At 57.4% G+C, this 16,509-nt stretch overlaps 1 protein-coding gene across 12 annotated transcripts in view; it reads right to left on the bottom strand.

Annotated features, from left to right (window-relative positions):
• The window catches only part of MICAL3 (microtubule associated monooxygenase, calponin and LIM domain containing 3), a 175,476-nt gene that overhangs the window by 2,643 nt on the left and 156,324 nt on the right, over positions 1-16,509 (bottom strand). For 10 of the 12 annotated variants that reach the window (XM_060112932.1, XM_060112937.1, XM_060112936.1 and 7 more), the window contains 6 exons: positions 14,494-14,604; positions 13,125-13,218; positions 8,737-8,787; positions 6,384-6,449; positions 271-370; positions 42-115 (listed from right to left, as the gene is read on the bottom strand). In XM_060112932.1, coding sequence (XP_059968915.1) covers positions 42-115; positions 271-370; positions 6,384-6,449; positions 8,737-8,787; positions 13,125-13,218; positions 14,494-14,604 — 496 coding nt within the window. The remainder of the gene's footprint in view (positions 1-41; positions 116-270; positions 371-6,383; positions 6,450-8,736; positions 8,788-13,124; positions 13,219-14,493; positions 14,605-16,509) is intronic. The other 2 variants (XM_060112938.1, XM_060112941.1) reach the window with 2 other exon arrangements.

The raw sequence follows: 16,509 nt of genomic DNA, 5'->3' as shown, positions 1-16,509 counted from the left end.
GCCAGAGGCAGCCGCCCCACCTGCCTCCCCACCCCTCCTACCTTCCATGGCCATCCGCTCGCGGAGCTCCTGCTGCAGCCGGCTCTGCCGGTCCTCCAGCTCCAGCTCCCGGGCGCTGGAGTTTCCGGGGATTTGGGGGGAAAACAAGCAAGTGACTGGTGGGGGGTGGCACGGTTCCGCCTCCCCTAAACCTGGAGAGGGCTGCGCTCCTGCTGTGACGGGCCCCGAGCCCACGCCGCCCCCGGCCGCCCCCGGCCCGAGCCCACTCACAAGATCATGAGCTCCGACTCGTAGCGCACCACGGCGTTCTTCTCCTGCACCAGCCGGAACCACTCCTGCATCAGCCCGGGGTCGTCCTTCTTCCCCATGCCTGCCGAGAGAGGGCGCGTCGGGCAGGCAGCGCCGCCGTCCCCAGCCCGGACTCGGCGACGGGGCAGATGTGCAGAGAGCCCAGCAGGGCGCTGCCTGACGCTCCCAGGCCAGGCCCAGTGTGCCTTCGGCCACGGGGACGCCCACCCCCAAGGGTCCCCAGCCTGCGCCTTCCTCTGTCCCTCCGGCCGGCCTCACGCCCCAGCCACCGGAGGCAGCTCGCCTGGACCTCTCCCGCTCGACCGCTTGCTTTCTCTTGGCCTGTTTTCGGTGCTGTGCCATCTAGCACGTATTTGGTACTTGCCAGGTACTAGGTCTGCTCTGAGGCCAGTGTAATGAAGAGGCAAACGGAGATTAAAAGGGCACTCGGCCCTCCTCTCCGGGGACGCTCACTACGGCACCTCCACAGGGTCCCTGCCCTGAGGCCTCCTCGTTTCCGATACCCTGACCAGGGAGGTGCCTCTCTCGATTTGTGGCTCCTCAGGCTTCCTGACAGATGCTGCCGCGACCCCTGCATGGCAGACGCAGTACGTCCCTGGGAGGCGTGGGGACTCTCACCAGGGCAGGGAGACCGCAGGCTCCCCGCTCTGATCCAAGCCCAGCAGCAGCTTCTGGGGCTGGTGCCACCCACACTCGGCTGCCTGCACCCTACTCAGCTGACACCCGTCTCCACCAGGAGTGGCCTGACCCCCTCGGTCTCAGCTGCAGCAGGAGGGAAGGAAGACCTTTCCAAGGAGCCACACCCCGCGGAGAGGACACAAGGAAGCCCACGGCCATAGTGGGTCCTGTCCAGACGCAGAAGCCAGACTGCAGTGGCTCTTCACTGTTTTCAGATTACAAGCCACTCGACAGTCTCAGGAAACCTGGGGACTCTCTTCCTGGGAAACTGCACGTGAACACATCGAATAACTCTGCCAAGGACTCCAGGTGTTCATGGGCCCCACAAGTCCACCCACGGCTGGGCTAAGAGGCCAGGACGGGGAGGTCTCTCCAAGTGCCTCTGCTTTATGGGTCACTGGTCGGAAGTCCTCTCCCAGTAAAACCAAGCCCAGGAACACACGGGGTGGCTCTCAGGGACCCCGACCTCCCACCGCACGCGAGGGCAAGGGCCGCGTCTGCACTGCGCTGTCCTGGGTCCTGGCCGCTGCGGAGGGCGTGCTGGGCGCCGGGGCCGGAGCACTCCCGACCGCCCGGCAGCCCCCATCCAGCTCCACACGTTCCTTCCTGAGCGGCTCTGCACAGGCCACCCGCGGGGCGTACGGGGAGTACGGGGCCCGGGGCAGGTAAGCTCTCTCGGCGCCAGGATGCCTCCTGAAGCGCTCGAGCCAGCTCCGGAGGGACGGCTGAGGTGGACGCAGCTGGTGGTGGTCAGCGGTGAGCGAGCGCCGGGGAGAGCAGAGGAAGGTTAGCGGGTTAGCCGTGGTCACACTCCCCGGCCCCGCCCGCATGCCTTGTCAACGACAATCACCACCACAAGGGACTGCAAACCAGACAAACTTAAAACACACACACTCAGCAAGACACAGGGCAGAGAAGTCTTTTAGTGGTTTGGAAAGAACCGGGGCATCTGAATGGAAAAGGCTTTGTAAGGACAGTATTCCTCGACTTCACCAGCACAAATCGCTGCCACACGGGGCAGGGCTCCTCACCCGCGTCCCGGTCCCTCTATCTGCGGGACTGGAGGCTGAAAGGCCCGACCACGACTGGTGGCCTGGAACCGTGGATGCCTGCAGCCTGAGAGGCCCCCAGACCTGGACCTGCTCCCTGCCTGCACCCGCCCCCCAGCCCCCCAAGACAGTCGAAGGGATACTGTACCTTGTAAGGGACTGCCACATACTCAGGGGGTTTGTAACAGGGCTACCAGGTATCAGAAGAAGAAAGAGAAAGAGCTGGGTTTCGGGTCCCTGTTTGACTAGTGTAGCTACGGCCCCCCGAGAGGCGGTGGGGAGAAGGCTGGGGTTTACTTTACCTTCCTGGACACAGCAAGGGCAGAAGGAGAGAGGTCTACGTCGTGGAGTCCCGCCACTGGGCTCGACTTCAAAAAGGGCCAAACAAGGAGGAGGAGGCGAGACGGACAGAGAGGAGGGGGAGGCGGAAGTGGAGGGGGACAGGGAGAGGAGAAGTGAAAACAAGCAGAGGACAAAAAGCAAACGAAGTGAGAAAGGAACAACAGGAGGAAAAGAAAAAATACAAGAAATGGAAAAGCAGAAGCAAGGGAAATACGGTCTACAAATGAATTCAGTCCTTTATCCAGCACAGAGACTGAGCAGGAACAGCCCCGGGCCTGGGGAGGGCGGGCTCCCTCCTCCTGTGGTCCTTGCTGGGAGGGCGGGAGAGCTGGGAATGACCATCTGGGGGCCTTTTGGGTTTGGGGATCCCTCCGTGAAAACATCCAAAGTGCCAGCAGGCCTGCCCGCTGCCGTGGAGCAGCCAGGCCCGAGGGAGAGTTCTCATGTTACCACGTGGATGAATCTAAGGGCTGGGGGGGCTCTGGGCGCTGAATCCAAAGAGGAGCTCCCCGCCATGGAGGCAGCGCCCAGCCTTTGACGGGCCTACAGTGCTGACACCGGTGATGCTCTGAGTCTGAGCCAGGGCTCGCTGGTCCAGCGCGCCCCACGGAGGCGGTCCCCACCGCCCGAATCCCTGTCCCCCCACAGCCAGGGAGAGCCGACCGCCCCTCTTCCTCTGCCCTCCCTCTCCGCAGAGGGTCGACGCCACAGCCGGGGACGCTGTCACACTGCGGACTGCACGACAGGACACGCCCAAAACTCACAGAAACAAAGCTGGGAAGTCGTGCAGAGGACATCTCTAGACTCGGGGCCTGGGGCTCTCAGGAGGGGGGACCGTCAGCAAGGGACCATCACAGAACCACACGGCACACGCAGGCGCCACGGCCCCACGTGGTAGGCAGGGCCTGGACCATTGGACACAAGCTTGTTTAGGTGAATACAAGGGCCAAGCAGCCACGTGCTGGCTGAGAGGCCCTGTACTTCGCAACGGGGTGAGTGCAACTGCCACGCTTTCTCTTTCTTTTAAGCTCTTCCCTGTGTTCTCCACAGGGCTTTGTGAATGAATCTGATATTGGGTGAAAATTCACGACAAAGGCCAGAGGCTGTGTGTGAGGTGGGTGTGCAGAGGCTGTGTGTGAGGTGGGTGTGCAGAGGCTGTGTGTATGGTGGGTGTGCAGAGGCTGTGTGTGTGGGGGTGTGCAGAGGCTGTGTGTGAGGTGGGTGTGCAGAGGCTGTGTGTGGTGGGTGTGCAGAGGCTGTGTGTGTGGTGGGTGTGCAGAGGCTGTGTGTGGGGGGTGTGCAGAGGCTGTGTGTGAGGTGGGTGTGCAGAGGCTGTGTGTGGTGGGTGTACAGAGGCTGTGTGTATGGTGGGTGTGCAGAGGCTGTGTGTGGTGGGTGTGCAGAGGCTGTGTGCGAGGTGTGTGTGCAGTGGCTGTGTGCGTGTGGTGGGTGTGCAGAGTCTGTGTGTATGGTGGGTGTGCAGGCGCTGTGTGTGTGGGGTGGGTGTGCAGAGGCTGTGTGTGAGGTGGGTGTGCAGACGCTGTGTGTTTGTGTGTGTGTGTGTGGTACGTGTGCAGCGATCACGTCCAGAGTTCCGAGTGGCGTGACCAGCTGGTCACTGGGGCAGGCGCGAGCCTCCTTTCTTACAAACACCCCCAACTTATAACGCATCTACATCCAACCTTCTCTGTCTAAAGGCTGGTGCTCAGGACACCTGGATATGTCCACAAACCACAGGGTCCCCACCTCTGACGCTCCCTGGGATAGATGTTAAATGCAAACAGGCTGCGGTGAAAGTGGAACAGCATCCCTGCTTGTTAGCAAGGGACAGGGACATGACACACAACCACACACATCCGAAACAAGGAAGCACGTGCCGGCAGCACAGGTAAGAATGTGCTTCCCCTTCTGGACATCACAAAACACAGCATTCAGCCCCGTTTATGTAGACCACGTCCTCAGATGCCCTTCCAGCACAGAATACGGCATGAGATCACAGAACAGGACTCAGGACAGAAATTAGGAAAGCAGCACCCTCGTGACAACAGGCAGAGCAGATGTGAAATGGCCAGAGGCCATGAAGGGCGGGTTGTGACTCTCTTCCTTAGCCTTCCTGCGCGCTCTGATACTTCCATAATGTATACTTTATAATCAGAAAAAACACCCAATAAATACTGTTTTAAAAAGAAGAAACTGAAGGAAAAAACCAGCCAAACAAGGGGAGTTCCACCTCTGACCTGAACCTGAAACGAGCATGCAAGGGAGACATAGAGACGCTGGTTTGGAGCTAGTCTCTTGCCTCATTTGGAGACATGAGAGACACAGATTTGGTTCACCAGCTGTAGGGCAGAGAGGTCGTCACACTCATGGCAAATAGAAGTCGTTGACGTTAGTTTCTGTATAACATCGGGGAGATGGGTTCCTGTCCGTGTGCATCACTCACTCTGACCCCAGCTGCCACCCAGAGCACCCAGAGCCCACGTGCCAGGTGCGGCCTTGCAGGGTGGCTGTCAGCACCCACCCTCCCCAACTTCGGGTCAGGCGACATGTGTCACTGAATTGGAAAAGCTGCAGATTATCATCGTGCAGCCAGGCACGTCTCATGGATTCCAGAGGGACGCGTGACGTGAGCAGTGCGTCAGAATTCAAACCACGGGCACCTGTGTGGCCTCTCCCCTGGCCCCTGCACTGGCCCCGGGGGCTGCCCAGCCAGACAGGCACGGCAGCTCTGCCATCAAAGGAGGGACCGGAGGCTCAGAGGGTCTGAGGTGCGCAGCCTGACTAGGACCCGCCCTCGCTCTCCCGTTCCCAGCACAGAGGACCCTTCCTAGAGGACCGACAGAGGCTCCAGGCAAACCCAACAAAAGGACGCAGCTTGGAGGACAGGGGTCACACACAGAGCCCACTCGGGTGCCAGACCTGGAAGGGCCACCAAGCCACCTGCGCCCCGCCTAACGGAGAGGCCCAGAGAAGGCGAGTGGCCGGGCTGGGGACACGGTGAAGCGGGCCTGAAGCCAGGTTTCATCTCCCTAAGTCGGGTGCTCTCCAGCGACTGCCTTGCCTCTCTGGTGGCCCGGGGCCGGTCCAGGACCCTGCAGGCTGTGGAACAGCGGGCAGCCACGGCCAGTCCTGCGGCAACGCCCCCTCCACTTGTCCTTTCTCTCTATTTCCATCCCCCCTGCTTCCTCATAAAGGCTCTGCCTGCAACACCACATCCTCCCTCCCACCCAGTCACCCCACGACAGGGAACGTCAGGGTAGCTGGAGACAGAGTGGCTGGTTTGCAAGCCGTAGGGCGGCATGCAGCATCTGACAGGGTGGAAGACAGAGAGCTGGGGAGATACCTTGTTAGGAAAACTCAGTACGGAACAAACCTCTAGACTGGGGAAAAACGAAGGGAAAAAGAATGCATGTGAAAACTGAGATCCAACACACACACACACACACACACACACGTGTGTACACACACAGGCTGGGACACGCACACACACAGGAATGCTGGGGAATCTCAAGGATTTAAAGTTCCTAAAGCAAAACCAGAGCCAGGCTAATGCTCAAACCAAACAGAACAGCCAAAAATCTGCCAGCATCAACGAAGGGGGGCAAACCGCACAGGGAGGCTCAGGACGGGGAGTGGGCAGGTCGGATGTGCTTCCCCGCCTTCCCACCACAACTCACAGCAACAACGAAAGCCCCTCCCCAGTCCTTTACACTACGTTTCTAAACCACTCATGTTCTTTCAATTTCCCCTTGAGACATACAAATCAAGAGGTGAGGTCTTTGAAAACTAGAAATCAGGTGTATGTATTTCAATTAACTTTTTTTTGGTCACACCACGCCGCATGTGGGATCTTAGCTCCCGGACCAGGGATCAAACCCACGCCCCCTGCATTGGAAGCACGGAGTCTTAACCAATGGACTGTGAGGGAAGTCCCCAGGTGCATATATTTCTAATTTAAAGTTCTCCAGAAGAGATGTTTTTATATGAAGATGTCCAGTAGCCTACCTTGGTCTAGTGCAGCAAGACTGGTGGCTGGGCAGGCAGGACGCTGCCTCTGTCCTTTAATGGGTCCTTTGAAATCACAGGATTCAGCTTTGCAAAAAGGGGATCTTTATACTCTGTGGCTCAGAAAGAGACTTTTAACAGATTTGGTGCCTTTAAAAGTTAGCTGAGAGCCACTGTAAGATCCCATGGAAGCAAGTCTGTGTGGCGGGCAGAGGCCGGGCAGGGATTTGGAGGCTGGCCTCCTCTTACCCACGCAGGAAGTAAGATTGGTGCTGGGTTTCCCTGTGGCTCTTTGGGGATGCAACAGTAGAGAAGCAATCAGATTCTACACTTCAGGCTCCAAATTTCAAAAGGGTGAAATTTCCCCAAATAATGAGATTACCAAGCGCTCTAAGAAAGAAACATCAGCAGGAACTGAAAAGGGGGCTGATTCTGGCATCCGTTCTCCCGGACTCTGTGGGCAGGCAGCAGCCTCTGCGTGCTGAGCAGAGCCCACCGAGGCTAGAGTTTACACAGAAATCACAGAGAACTGACAGAGCAGGAAGTGAATCGGGCAGCAGGGGTCATAAGGTGTTTAATGTAGGCCTTCATAATTCAGAGATACACTGAGTTCCTTTTTCTATTTATTTCATTTTCCCCTGGAATTTGTGGGAATTCTAAACCCAGAAGGCTAGAAGCTGAAGTCCAGGGACACAGAAATGGAAACAGCCATCTTATCACTCAAGCCAACAGGAGCAAAGAAAACAAAACTAGCCACGTGAGGTAATCGGTGTGGCAACAGTATTGGAGCTGGGAGGGAAGCGTGAACGTAATTTTAAAGAAACGGGTTCGACAGTTCCCAGTAGATTCTGAATTAAACAAAACAATACTTCTCACATTCGTTTGGAATCGACATAAACGTTCCCCAGGGGTGCCGGGAAGCGGTGGGAAGGGAGCCCAGGACGTTAGTCAGGGGTGGGGTCTGTTAGTTGGGGTGTAAGCATCAGCCCTTTTACAGCAGCAATGGCCACGAGGTGGCAGCACCTGGACACCAGAAGCTCGGGGCCCTGGAGGGCCATGCAGAGGGGCGAGCCTTGGACATGGGTGAGAGCGTAGAGGCCAGCGACAGCCCCCCACAAGGGGGCCGGGAGGCTGGGAGCCTCTCTAAGACCAGGGCTCTGTCTTGAGTCGCAATCAGAATCATGCTTTGGTTTTTAAATGAATGGGCCAAGAAGTGACTCTCTTAAAAGGATGGGATTACAGTAAAATATCAGAGAGAGTGATCTTTGTCCCCTCGTCTGTTTCAAGACCACTTTCAGGCATGGAGCCTGCATGGGGAGATGAAGAGGTCAGACCGCCTGACCCAGGACGCAGGACTCCAAGAAAGCGCTGGGCCCCGGAAGCCTCGGGAGCAGCCACCCGGCTTGGCTCCAGATACGAGGGCAGCCTTCCAGGAGAAAAGGTGCCCACGGTCTAGAGGTGAGACTCAGGCCTTGGCTGTTTCTCTGATCCGACACGAATGGTGAGCTTTGTATGCAAGACAAGAGACAGACTGAGTTCCTGTGAGATGGCGGTTCCACTTTAGAAGGCGTGAGGATGGCCTGGAAGGTCTGTTAAAGCAGGAACCAGGCCTCACCTCCAGGGCTCCTGTCTCAGAAGGTCTGGGGCGGACAGGCCCCCGGGGGGGGCGCCAATGCTACCACTCCAGGGGCCCTACACGGGGGACCACTGCCTGGGACTTTTCCTGTCTTTGTTGAAAAGAGCTGCAGAGTAGGTCCCTGGACAGAGCAAGGAGGGAGGAACATTCTCGGAGGCAACGGGTCAACACAGCCTCAGTTCTGGTGAATCTGGGCAGAAATCACCGAGACACCACTCCCAGGCACCTGGACCTCTCGGGGGGGGCCCGAGCGCGCCCTGACGGAGATCAGTGGAGGCCGAGCTCTCTGTGGGTTCGGTTCCCCAGTGTGGCTGGCAGTGAGCTTCCTGGGGGGAGTGCGAGGGACGTGCTTCGAGGGGAGGTCATGGTAGAGTGTGTGTATGCGTGCGTGTTGAGTGTGTCCGTGTGTGTTCCTACCGTCAAACAACCAAACGGTATCAGTGGGGCCAGAGTGAAGATTTGTGGTTGACAGGCTGGGGTAGGTGAACTTTTATTTATAAAACATTAAAATAACCCCAGGCAGCAAAAGCTATCTCGGGTCTCCCCCTGGAGCACATACGGGCAGGGGGAGGGTCGGGCATTGCTCCCTTTGAGCTGGAAAAGGGCCTGTGCTTTTGCCATCTGCTGGTTATCGGGATGACTTCTTGCTGTTTGTGAGCAGGTGCGGGGGAGGGGGGCATCAGCAGGGTTAGTTCAGCAACAGGGCTGCATACATACCACCCAGACGCAAGTCGATGAGGTCAGTGTAATAAGACTCTCCCCAATAGTCTACAACAAGGAATCGGTGAAGAGAGTTACTGCATCAGATAACCCTCCGGTCCCCCCGAGCCTCGAGCAATGAACGGCGTGAAGCATAAGAAACACCCAGAGACGCAGCAGGAGGGGGACAGGCAGCAGCTGGAAAGCATGTGTCCTCCCAAGTGCCCCCCCGCCCCCCCACGTGCACACTGTAGCCACAGACCTCTGGATGCAAGGGGCGGTCACAGAAAACCACAGGTGACTTCACTGACAGAAAGAGATCGGCCAGGACAGAAGCCTTGGCTTGGTCGGGAATCCTGCTGGGACTCAACCTCATCTAACTAAGATTTTAAAAAACTCAAGGGCAGATCAAAGGCTACGAATCTCCCTAATTTCCGAATATTAGAAGCCCCAGGCTAGGGGCTGAAGGCGAAACGTGAACACCCTAAAAAAGCTGTGTCAGGAACCAGCCCTCAGCTTGCCTTCTCCACGCCGACCCCAGCAGAAGCAGAAGCACTTCTGCTGTACGGTCTGAGATGAAGGAGGCCCTGTTTCTTCTGCGTTCAGGCCCCCAAGGTCTCCAGCCCCTCTAAGAGCAGGCAGCGGGCGGCAACGTATTCTTGTTCATCATACTCCAGGACCCCGACACAGGCGCTGTGAGTGAGGGTGGCCCCCCAGGGCCGTAACGCACGCAGAGAGCGGAGTCGGCTGCGGTTCGCTACCCTTTCCTCCACAACTCACAATCTGACAGCTGGTCCTGGCAGCCTCTGGCTCCACACGAGGGCTCCTCCTTCCAAAACACACACACCGGAAAACAGACTGAGGCTGATCCAGTGGGTTCCAGAGACAAAGAGGGCTTCCCAGCTGCCCCAGAGCAGAAACCTCACGAGTCTCAGTCTATCCAAGGCTCTGAAGCTAAACTTGCCATGCAGATATACGTGAGACTCAGAACTATGCGAGCCTTCTCTGGAAGGCAGCTAGGCCACCAGTCTGACGCCTCAGAAAGCCCAACGGGTGAGACCGAATGAGACCGAATGGCCAGTTCAGGGAAGGAGCTGACCAGCACTGCTCAGCCCGAATGGCCTTGTCAAAGGCTCGGCTGCGAGCAGACTAGCAGGAGGGATGGGACACAGGAGCCCAAGAGACGGCACAGCTGAGCCTCCCAGACGACCTCTGCCAGGTGGGGACAGAGCCCCAGGGCTTCTGACAAGAGGGAGTGTGCCCTAGGAAGTGATGTGCTTAAAAGAAAAAGAGTGAAGTACTGGGTTCCTGTGTCGAGTGTTTCCCAAATGCATTGTGGGAATCTCCCAACGGAGGTACCACAGCCCGTCTTTGAAACAGTAGACGTGTATTTGGACAGAAGTTCTGGGAAGCTTAGCAGACTCTGGACCACAATTGTGGTTTCAACCTGCTCTCTGGAAGCTTCAGGCTCTTCAAGTGCTGTTCCGGGGTCTCCCAAATACCCGATTCACAACTACTTTTAACTCATCAAAAAACTTAAACACAGCTTCCCTGGTGGCGCAGTGGTTAAGAATCCTCCTGCCAATGCAAGGGACACAGGTTCCATCCCCGGCCCGGGAAGATCCCACATGCCACAGAGCAACTAAGCCCACACGCCACAACTACTGAGCCTGTGAGGCACAACTACTGAAGCCCGCGCGCCTAGATAGAGCCCATGCTCCGCAAGAGAGGCCACAGCAATGAGAAGCCCGTGCACCACAACGAAGAGTAGCCCCCACTCGCCGCAACTACAGAAAGCCTGTGCGCAGCAACGAAGACCCAACACAGCCAAAAGTAAAAAACAAATTAAAAAAAAAAAAAAAAAACCTTAAACAGGACACACCACGTTCGAATCTTTGATCCGCCAATGTGTAACCCACTGAAGCCCATCAACATGTGAATCTGTGCTGCAGGTAAACTCGCTTCTGTGAGGCCCCAGGACCAGGCCTCTTCTGCCCTGTGTGTGTGTCTGCCCTGCCTGTGACGCGTGGGAAAACGACACTTCACTCATCAACTTCAGTCCTGGCCTGCTAGCAGTCTCACTCTCGGAGTGTCCTGCCAGGGTGGTCCTCCAGATGCAAGGTGGTCCTCCAGGTGCTAAGGTGGTCCTCCAGGTGCAAGGTGGTCCTCCAGGTGCAAGGTGGCCCTCCAGGTGCTAAGGTGGTCCTCCAGGTGCAGGGTGGTCCTCCAGGTGCAAGGTGGTCCTCCAGGTGCCAGGGTGGTCCTCCAGGTACCAGGGTGGCCCTCCAGGTGCCAAGGTGGTCCTCCAGGTGCCACAACACATAGCACACCTGGTTCTGGGCTCACTGTATGTTTGGGAGCATTTATCTGAGATCTCTTCTTCATAAGGAATCTGAACTGCAGTTGGATCTGTAGTGATTCCACTGAGAGAGCAACTCCGACTTTAAGCTGCAGACGCCCAGACCATTCTCACTGTGCACGTCCTGAGATTCCCACGGCTGTATTTGACCTGCCTCCACCTCTGTGCATCAGGTGCCCACCCTGCGTCCAGGGCTGGACTGGACATGGAGGGTATTAACCCTGCAGCTCTCTACAACCTGCACTTTCAAATTTGTGTTTATTAATATTTAAGAGTAATTTTTTTTGCATTAAACTTGAACTCGTAATTTGTCTTGTAAAAAAGCATTCTGCTGCTGATTAAAAAAAAGCTTGAAAACCACTGACTTAGACAAAATCCTGGTTGTATGTATTTACAAAAAGGTAATTATGTAAACGACTAGTAAGCGGAATTTCAGCAAAATCCCAGGTCAATCTTCAGCGGTCCCTTTTCTCTGACCCCTTGGCAGGCAGCAGACTGAGGAATGCAGCCTGCTGTGGAAATGCTGAGGAGCCGCCATGGACAAACCACAGGGCAGCTGACAGACATCTGAATGCCAGGCGGAACCATCAGCGCTGGGTGTGCATCTGGACCTCAGAGCCCTGTGGAGCACACGGGCACTTACGCAAACTGTGACCCCTCTCCACCTCGGCAGGAGGGATCTGAGGGTCCAGGGTCCTCCTGGCATCTTCTGCAAGAAGAGAGAGCAGAGATGGCAGGGCCCACGGGTCCCCGTTCCCACTGCTTGCAGGGCTGCTCCATCCAGGTTGTCAGGCTTGACCGAGGAGGCCGGGTCAGGGCATGCAGGGTGGGGGCCCTGCCGGGTGAACCTGAGTCCCTGCTCCCGGGCACAGGGGCTGGCTCGCCTCCCGAGTCAAGTTCTCACATTTTATCTGGTGGCACAGTGAGTCCAGCATCAGGCACAAGACATCACAACCTCATCTTCCTGCCTCGTGTCCTGTCTTCACCTGAAGATCACCGAGTCGACTGCTAGCTGCATTCCATGGCCGTGAAGGGTCAGGACGGGAGACCTCCTCTGTGCCTGACCCCCGTCCTCCAGAACCCCACGAACGCATCCCGACACCAGCCGCTCACTCGGAGGCCAACCTCTGGTCAGTCTTCCAGCAAGATGAGAGGCAGCGACAGGCTGCATTCGTGGCTGCCTCTTCCTGATTCGCCTTCAGTTTACCCTCAGCCCAAAGCCCGGAGGACCCGCCCCCGCTCCCGAGGAAAACCACGTCACCACCTGTCCTCATTCCTGGTCCCACGACTCTAGTGCTGACCCTGGAGGCCCGTGCTCTCTACAAAGGGATGGAGGCTCCAGATTCGGGGACTTGGGAAGGCAGGGAGGAATCACTTGTGCCTGGGTTGGGGCTACAGCTGGGGCTGGCCCAGTGGTTTCAAGGTCCTGAACCAAGAGGGCCTCCTGGGCCCTCGGCACCTCTTTGCTCCCTGAGCCCCACTGTGCTGGGCCCACCCACAGGCTCTGGGGACAGTGGTGTGACTGCACTGCTCCCACGGCTCTGCCCCAGGAAGGGCAGTCACCGCACACGGCTCTCACAGCCGCTTCCCAAGGTCTGCTCTGCTTGGGCTCTGCCCTGAGTGCGCAGCCTCCAGGACAGAGACTGGGCCACCCGGGGCACCAGCTCCACCCGTTGGGGCGGGGGGCGGGGGTGGCCTGCACGAGCAGTTCTGTGATGGTTCCTTGTGCACAGCCTGCCCCGTTCCAGTCACTGTCTTCTCAAGGAAAAGATGGGGAGGAGGGAGCAGAGAGGAGGCCCAGGGCGTCAGCAGCAGATGATGGGCCGAGGGGATGGCCAGCCCTGAGACTGGGCGGGGCAGCCCCGGGTGCACGGGCCTTTCTCCTCCTTTGCTTAACAGAAGCCCCGGCTCTCTGTGACGAGGGGACCAGAGAGAGAACCCTGCTGGAGACTAGCTGACTCCCAGGGGTGGGACAGGATCTAGCCTCCCGCGGGGCTGGGTGGGCTTTCCTCGGGGGTCCCCCGTCCGCCAGGAGCCCAGCCGGTACCTGCTTCCCCTCGCAGCGCCTTCTCCACGGCAACGCCCCTCTCCTCCAGCTGGCGCTGCTTCTCCTCCACCTGCTCCAGCTGACGCTGGATGATCTGCGGGCGACACGACAGCGTGAAGGAGGGAGAAGGGCGAAGCGGGCGGGTGCCCAGAGCGCCGCACGAGCGCACGGGGGTGCAACACCCCAGCGGGGCTCGTGAGAGTCTCAAACAGATCCTGCTCTGACAAGATTAAAACTGCCCAGCGCAGACTTGCGCTTGCTGGGGTCAGGGGTTGGGGTGAGGGACTGGGAGTTTGGGGTTAGTGGCTGTAAACTATTAGACGTAGGATGGATGAACACCGAGGTCCTGATGTACAGCACAGGGAATCACAGCCAATCTGCTGGGATAAACCATCATGGAAAAGAGTATAAAAGGAACATATACATGTAGATGACTGAATCCCTTCGCTGCACAGCAGAGATTAGCACAACATCGTAAACCACCTCTACCCCAATGAGAAAACATGGCTCCACTCTGCACAGAGCAAGGCTTCTCAAGGATGACTGACACCCGGGAGGACCTCCCACCCCGAAGCAGCGGCAGGGACATATCTTCACACAGAAAATGAAATAAAATCCAGGGATCCGGTCATGCAGGGAACGCAGATCCAGAGTAACGTCCAGGGAAAGGAAGAGAAGGCTGGTTTTGGAAAATCAGAGGAATACCTTTGCTGGAATGGATTTGCTGTTAATGTTTCTTCCTGTTGTAGAGCTTTTGACTATTGTCCTCATCTTTATGAACACAACTATATACATACGATTTCATTAAAAAACCACATTGTATTTAGGTATCTTTTAATATTTCGCATTAAAAAATTATTTTTTGTTAAAAAAAAAATCTGGGGGCTTCCCTGGTGGTGCAGTGGTTGAGGGTCCGCCTGCCGATGCAGGGGACACAGGTTCGTGCCCCGGTCTGGGAAGATCCCACATGCCGCGGAGCGGCTGGGCCCGTGGGCCACGGCCACTGAGCCTGCACGTCCGGAGCCTGTGCTCCACAACGGGAGAGGCCACAGCAGTGAGAGGCCCGCGTACCGCAAAAAAAAAAAAACAAACCTGGAAGGCCTGGGACCCTGAGGACAGCTCCAACCTCTAAATCCCCGGCGCGTCGGAGGCCAGCCAGTCACAACTGCCTCTCGCTAACAGCTCTGACAGACGCAGGAGCTGGCTTTACAGGGGTTCTTCCAGAGCTAGGGATCTAGGAGACTCAAAGCTGGGCCCCTCCCTTTCCGGCATCCAGCGCCCCCCGCGAGGCTTCTGCAGTTGCACGGAGTGGCGGGCCTGCTCGCCTCCTCTCCCGCCCTCCTGTGGGTGCGGACTCCCCGCGGCTCACCTGGGCGCGGTGCAGCCGCTTCAGCTCCTCCTGCTTGGCCTGCCTCCGAGCTGCTTTCTGCACGCGCCGGGTCAGCTTGGTGTTCAGCTCCTCCTCCGTGTAAGTCCTCGGCTGCAGGGGACGGTAGGGGTTTATTCAGTCAGGGTCACGGAGGCTGCAGGGTAGGCGGGGGCGAGGTGTGCGCAGACGCCCAGACCCTCGGCCTGGCAGGAGCTCCACGGGCCAGGGGGCACCCGGAGATCCACAGGAGACGCTCCCATGGGGCAGGGACAGGAGGCTGGCTGCACAATGACTGCTGGGCAGTTAGGACAGGAGGGTGGGGCGCCTTTACTGCTGAGATCACCTGTTTCCCATGTAAGGACGTCTGCTCTTCTTTAAGACAGTGGGGGTAAACATCTTGATCAAATGTTTTCCCCAAGCCTCTTGCTTGCAGGGGCCACACAGGGAAAGGAAAAAGAAAACCCAGGATCCTTCTACTTTTTTGTTTGGTATCAAAAGCCACTTTTTTCAGATGAACACTACTTGCAAGGTTGTTTGAAGAAGTCACGCCTGAAGGAAACAGGGGTGGTTCTATTTTAAGTCTGAGCGAACCCAAACCAACTAATGCAGCTGGAAGAACGGTGCTGGTGAACCTGGACAGATCAGGGGTCTGCACACCACGAGGAGGGAAGACGTGCTCCGGCAGGGCTGTGGGGCTGTCAACAACGGAGGGGCGCCCAGCCAGACAGCACAGCTGCACCTGCGAACGTGGCGTGGAGGGCACAGCAAGTGTCGGGCACAGTGGGTGAATGCGGGTGACACTGAGGGACACCTTCTTTACTGCCTCCAAGAAAACGAAAAAGGAGCCTTTGCAGACTTTAAAGAAGCTTCCGAAGTTAACTCAGGAGTTTATCCTGGTAATCTTTACTCTAAGAGTTCCAGTGCTAGTGGAGAGCCACCACTTAAGGACCGTCTCGGGACTCCCCGAGCGTGTACCCTGTAGGTCACGGAGCCAAGGGCTCAAAAACTCCCCGTTCCTGTGGCGCCCAGGCCCAGAGGGGCCTCCCTGTCCCCACCAGGGATACTGCAGGCAGTCAGCGTGGCCTCTTCTCACCCACTGAGCCTAGAACAGAGTTGCTTGGCAGCCCCATTAAATAGCTCAAAGGCAAGAAGGGAGCGAGAGGGGCAGCCGCTTCTCCCAGGTCAGGGCCTCCCGGAGGCCACACCTGGCCATGTGTACACATCCTGCCTCAAGCCAGAGTGAAGAAGGTTTTCATTATCAGAACAAGGCAGTTAAAAAGGAGGGGAGCAAAAGCACCACATGGCCCCCCAGCCTGCGACAAGCAAGGCACCTCCCCATCCTTGTCCGTTGCCACCGTCCACGCGTGCCCGGACACGGTTAGCAAGGGCTCGGCTGCCAGGCCGGGCGGGGCTGCAGAAGGCCTTCCCACAGGGACAGGACACAGCGTTCGATGCACATCATGTCCTGAACATAAACCGACTTTTAAAGGGACGTGATGGAGAACAAAGCAGAACGGCAATGATAACAACGATCAAACATTAAAAATAGAACCCAGAAATGGAGCAAAAGCAGCTACAAGTGTAAAACAAACATGCACGACTAAAACGCATGATGGCTCTTGCCGTGTCAGCCAGGACGGCTGCGTGCATGCTGGGAGTGAGACGCCGGCAACGCCACCTCAGTGAACCCGCCTGAGTGAGGCCAGGGGTCACTCCTCTGCCGGGAAGTCAGTGCCTCCTTCACTGGCCCCAAACTTCCTGTGCTCTGTCCTTAGTCCCCTTGTGTGGAAAGTAACCACAAGGTCACAGGAGCTCTTTCTCTGTGCAAGTTCAGACTCCTCTCTCTGGCCGAACACTGCAGGGTGACGGCTGAGGGCAGTTGGTGGGAGACCCGGGTAGACTGCCTGTCACCCAAGTTCTCTGTCCTGCTGGTGTCCCTGAACAGGCCCCAGCAGCCCTGGGAGGGGGTGGCCATCTCCTGATTATACACCAGGAAAGGGACCTAAATGGCACGAA

This window comes from Mesoplodon densirostris, chromosome 11, assembly GCF_025265405.1.
Source record: "Mesoplodon densirostris isolate mMesDen1 chromosome 11, mMesDen1 primary haplotype, whole genome shotgun sequence".
Lineage (NCBI taxonomy): Eukaryota > Metazoa > Chordata > Mammalia > Artiodactyla > Ziphiidae > Mesoplodon > Mesoplodon densirostris.
This window is presented reverse-complemented; position numbering and strand designations above follow the sequence as displayed.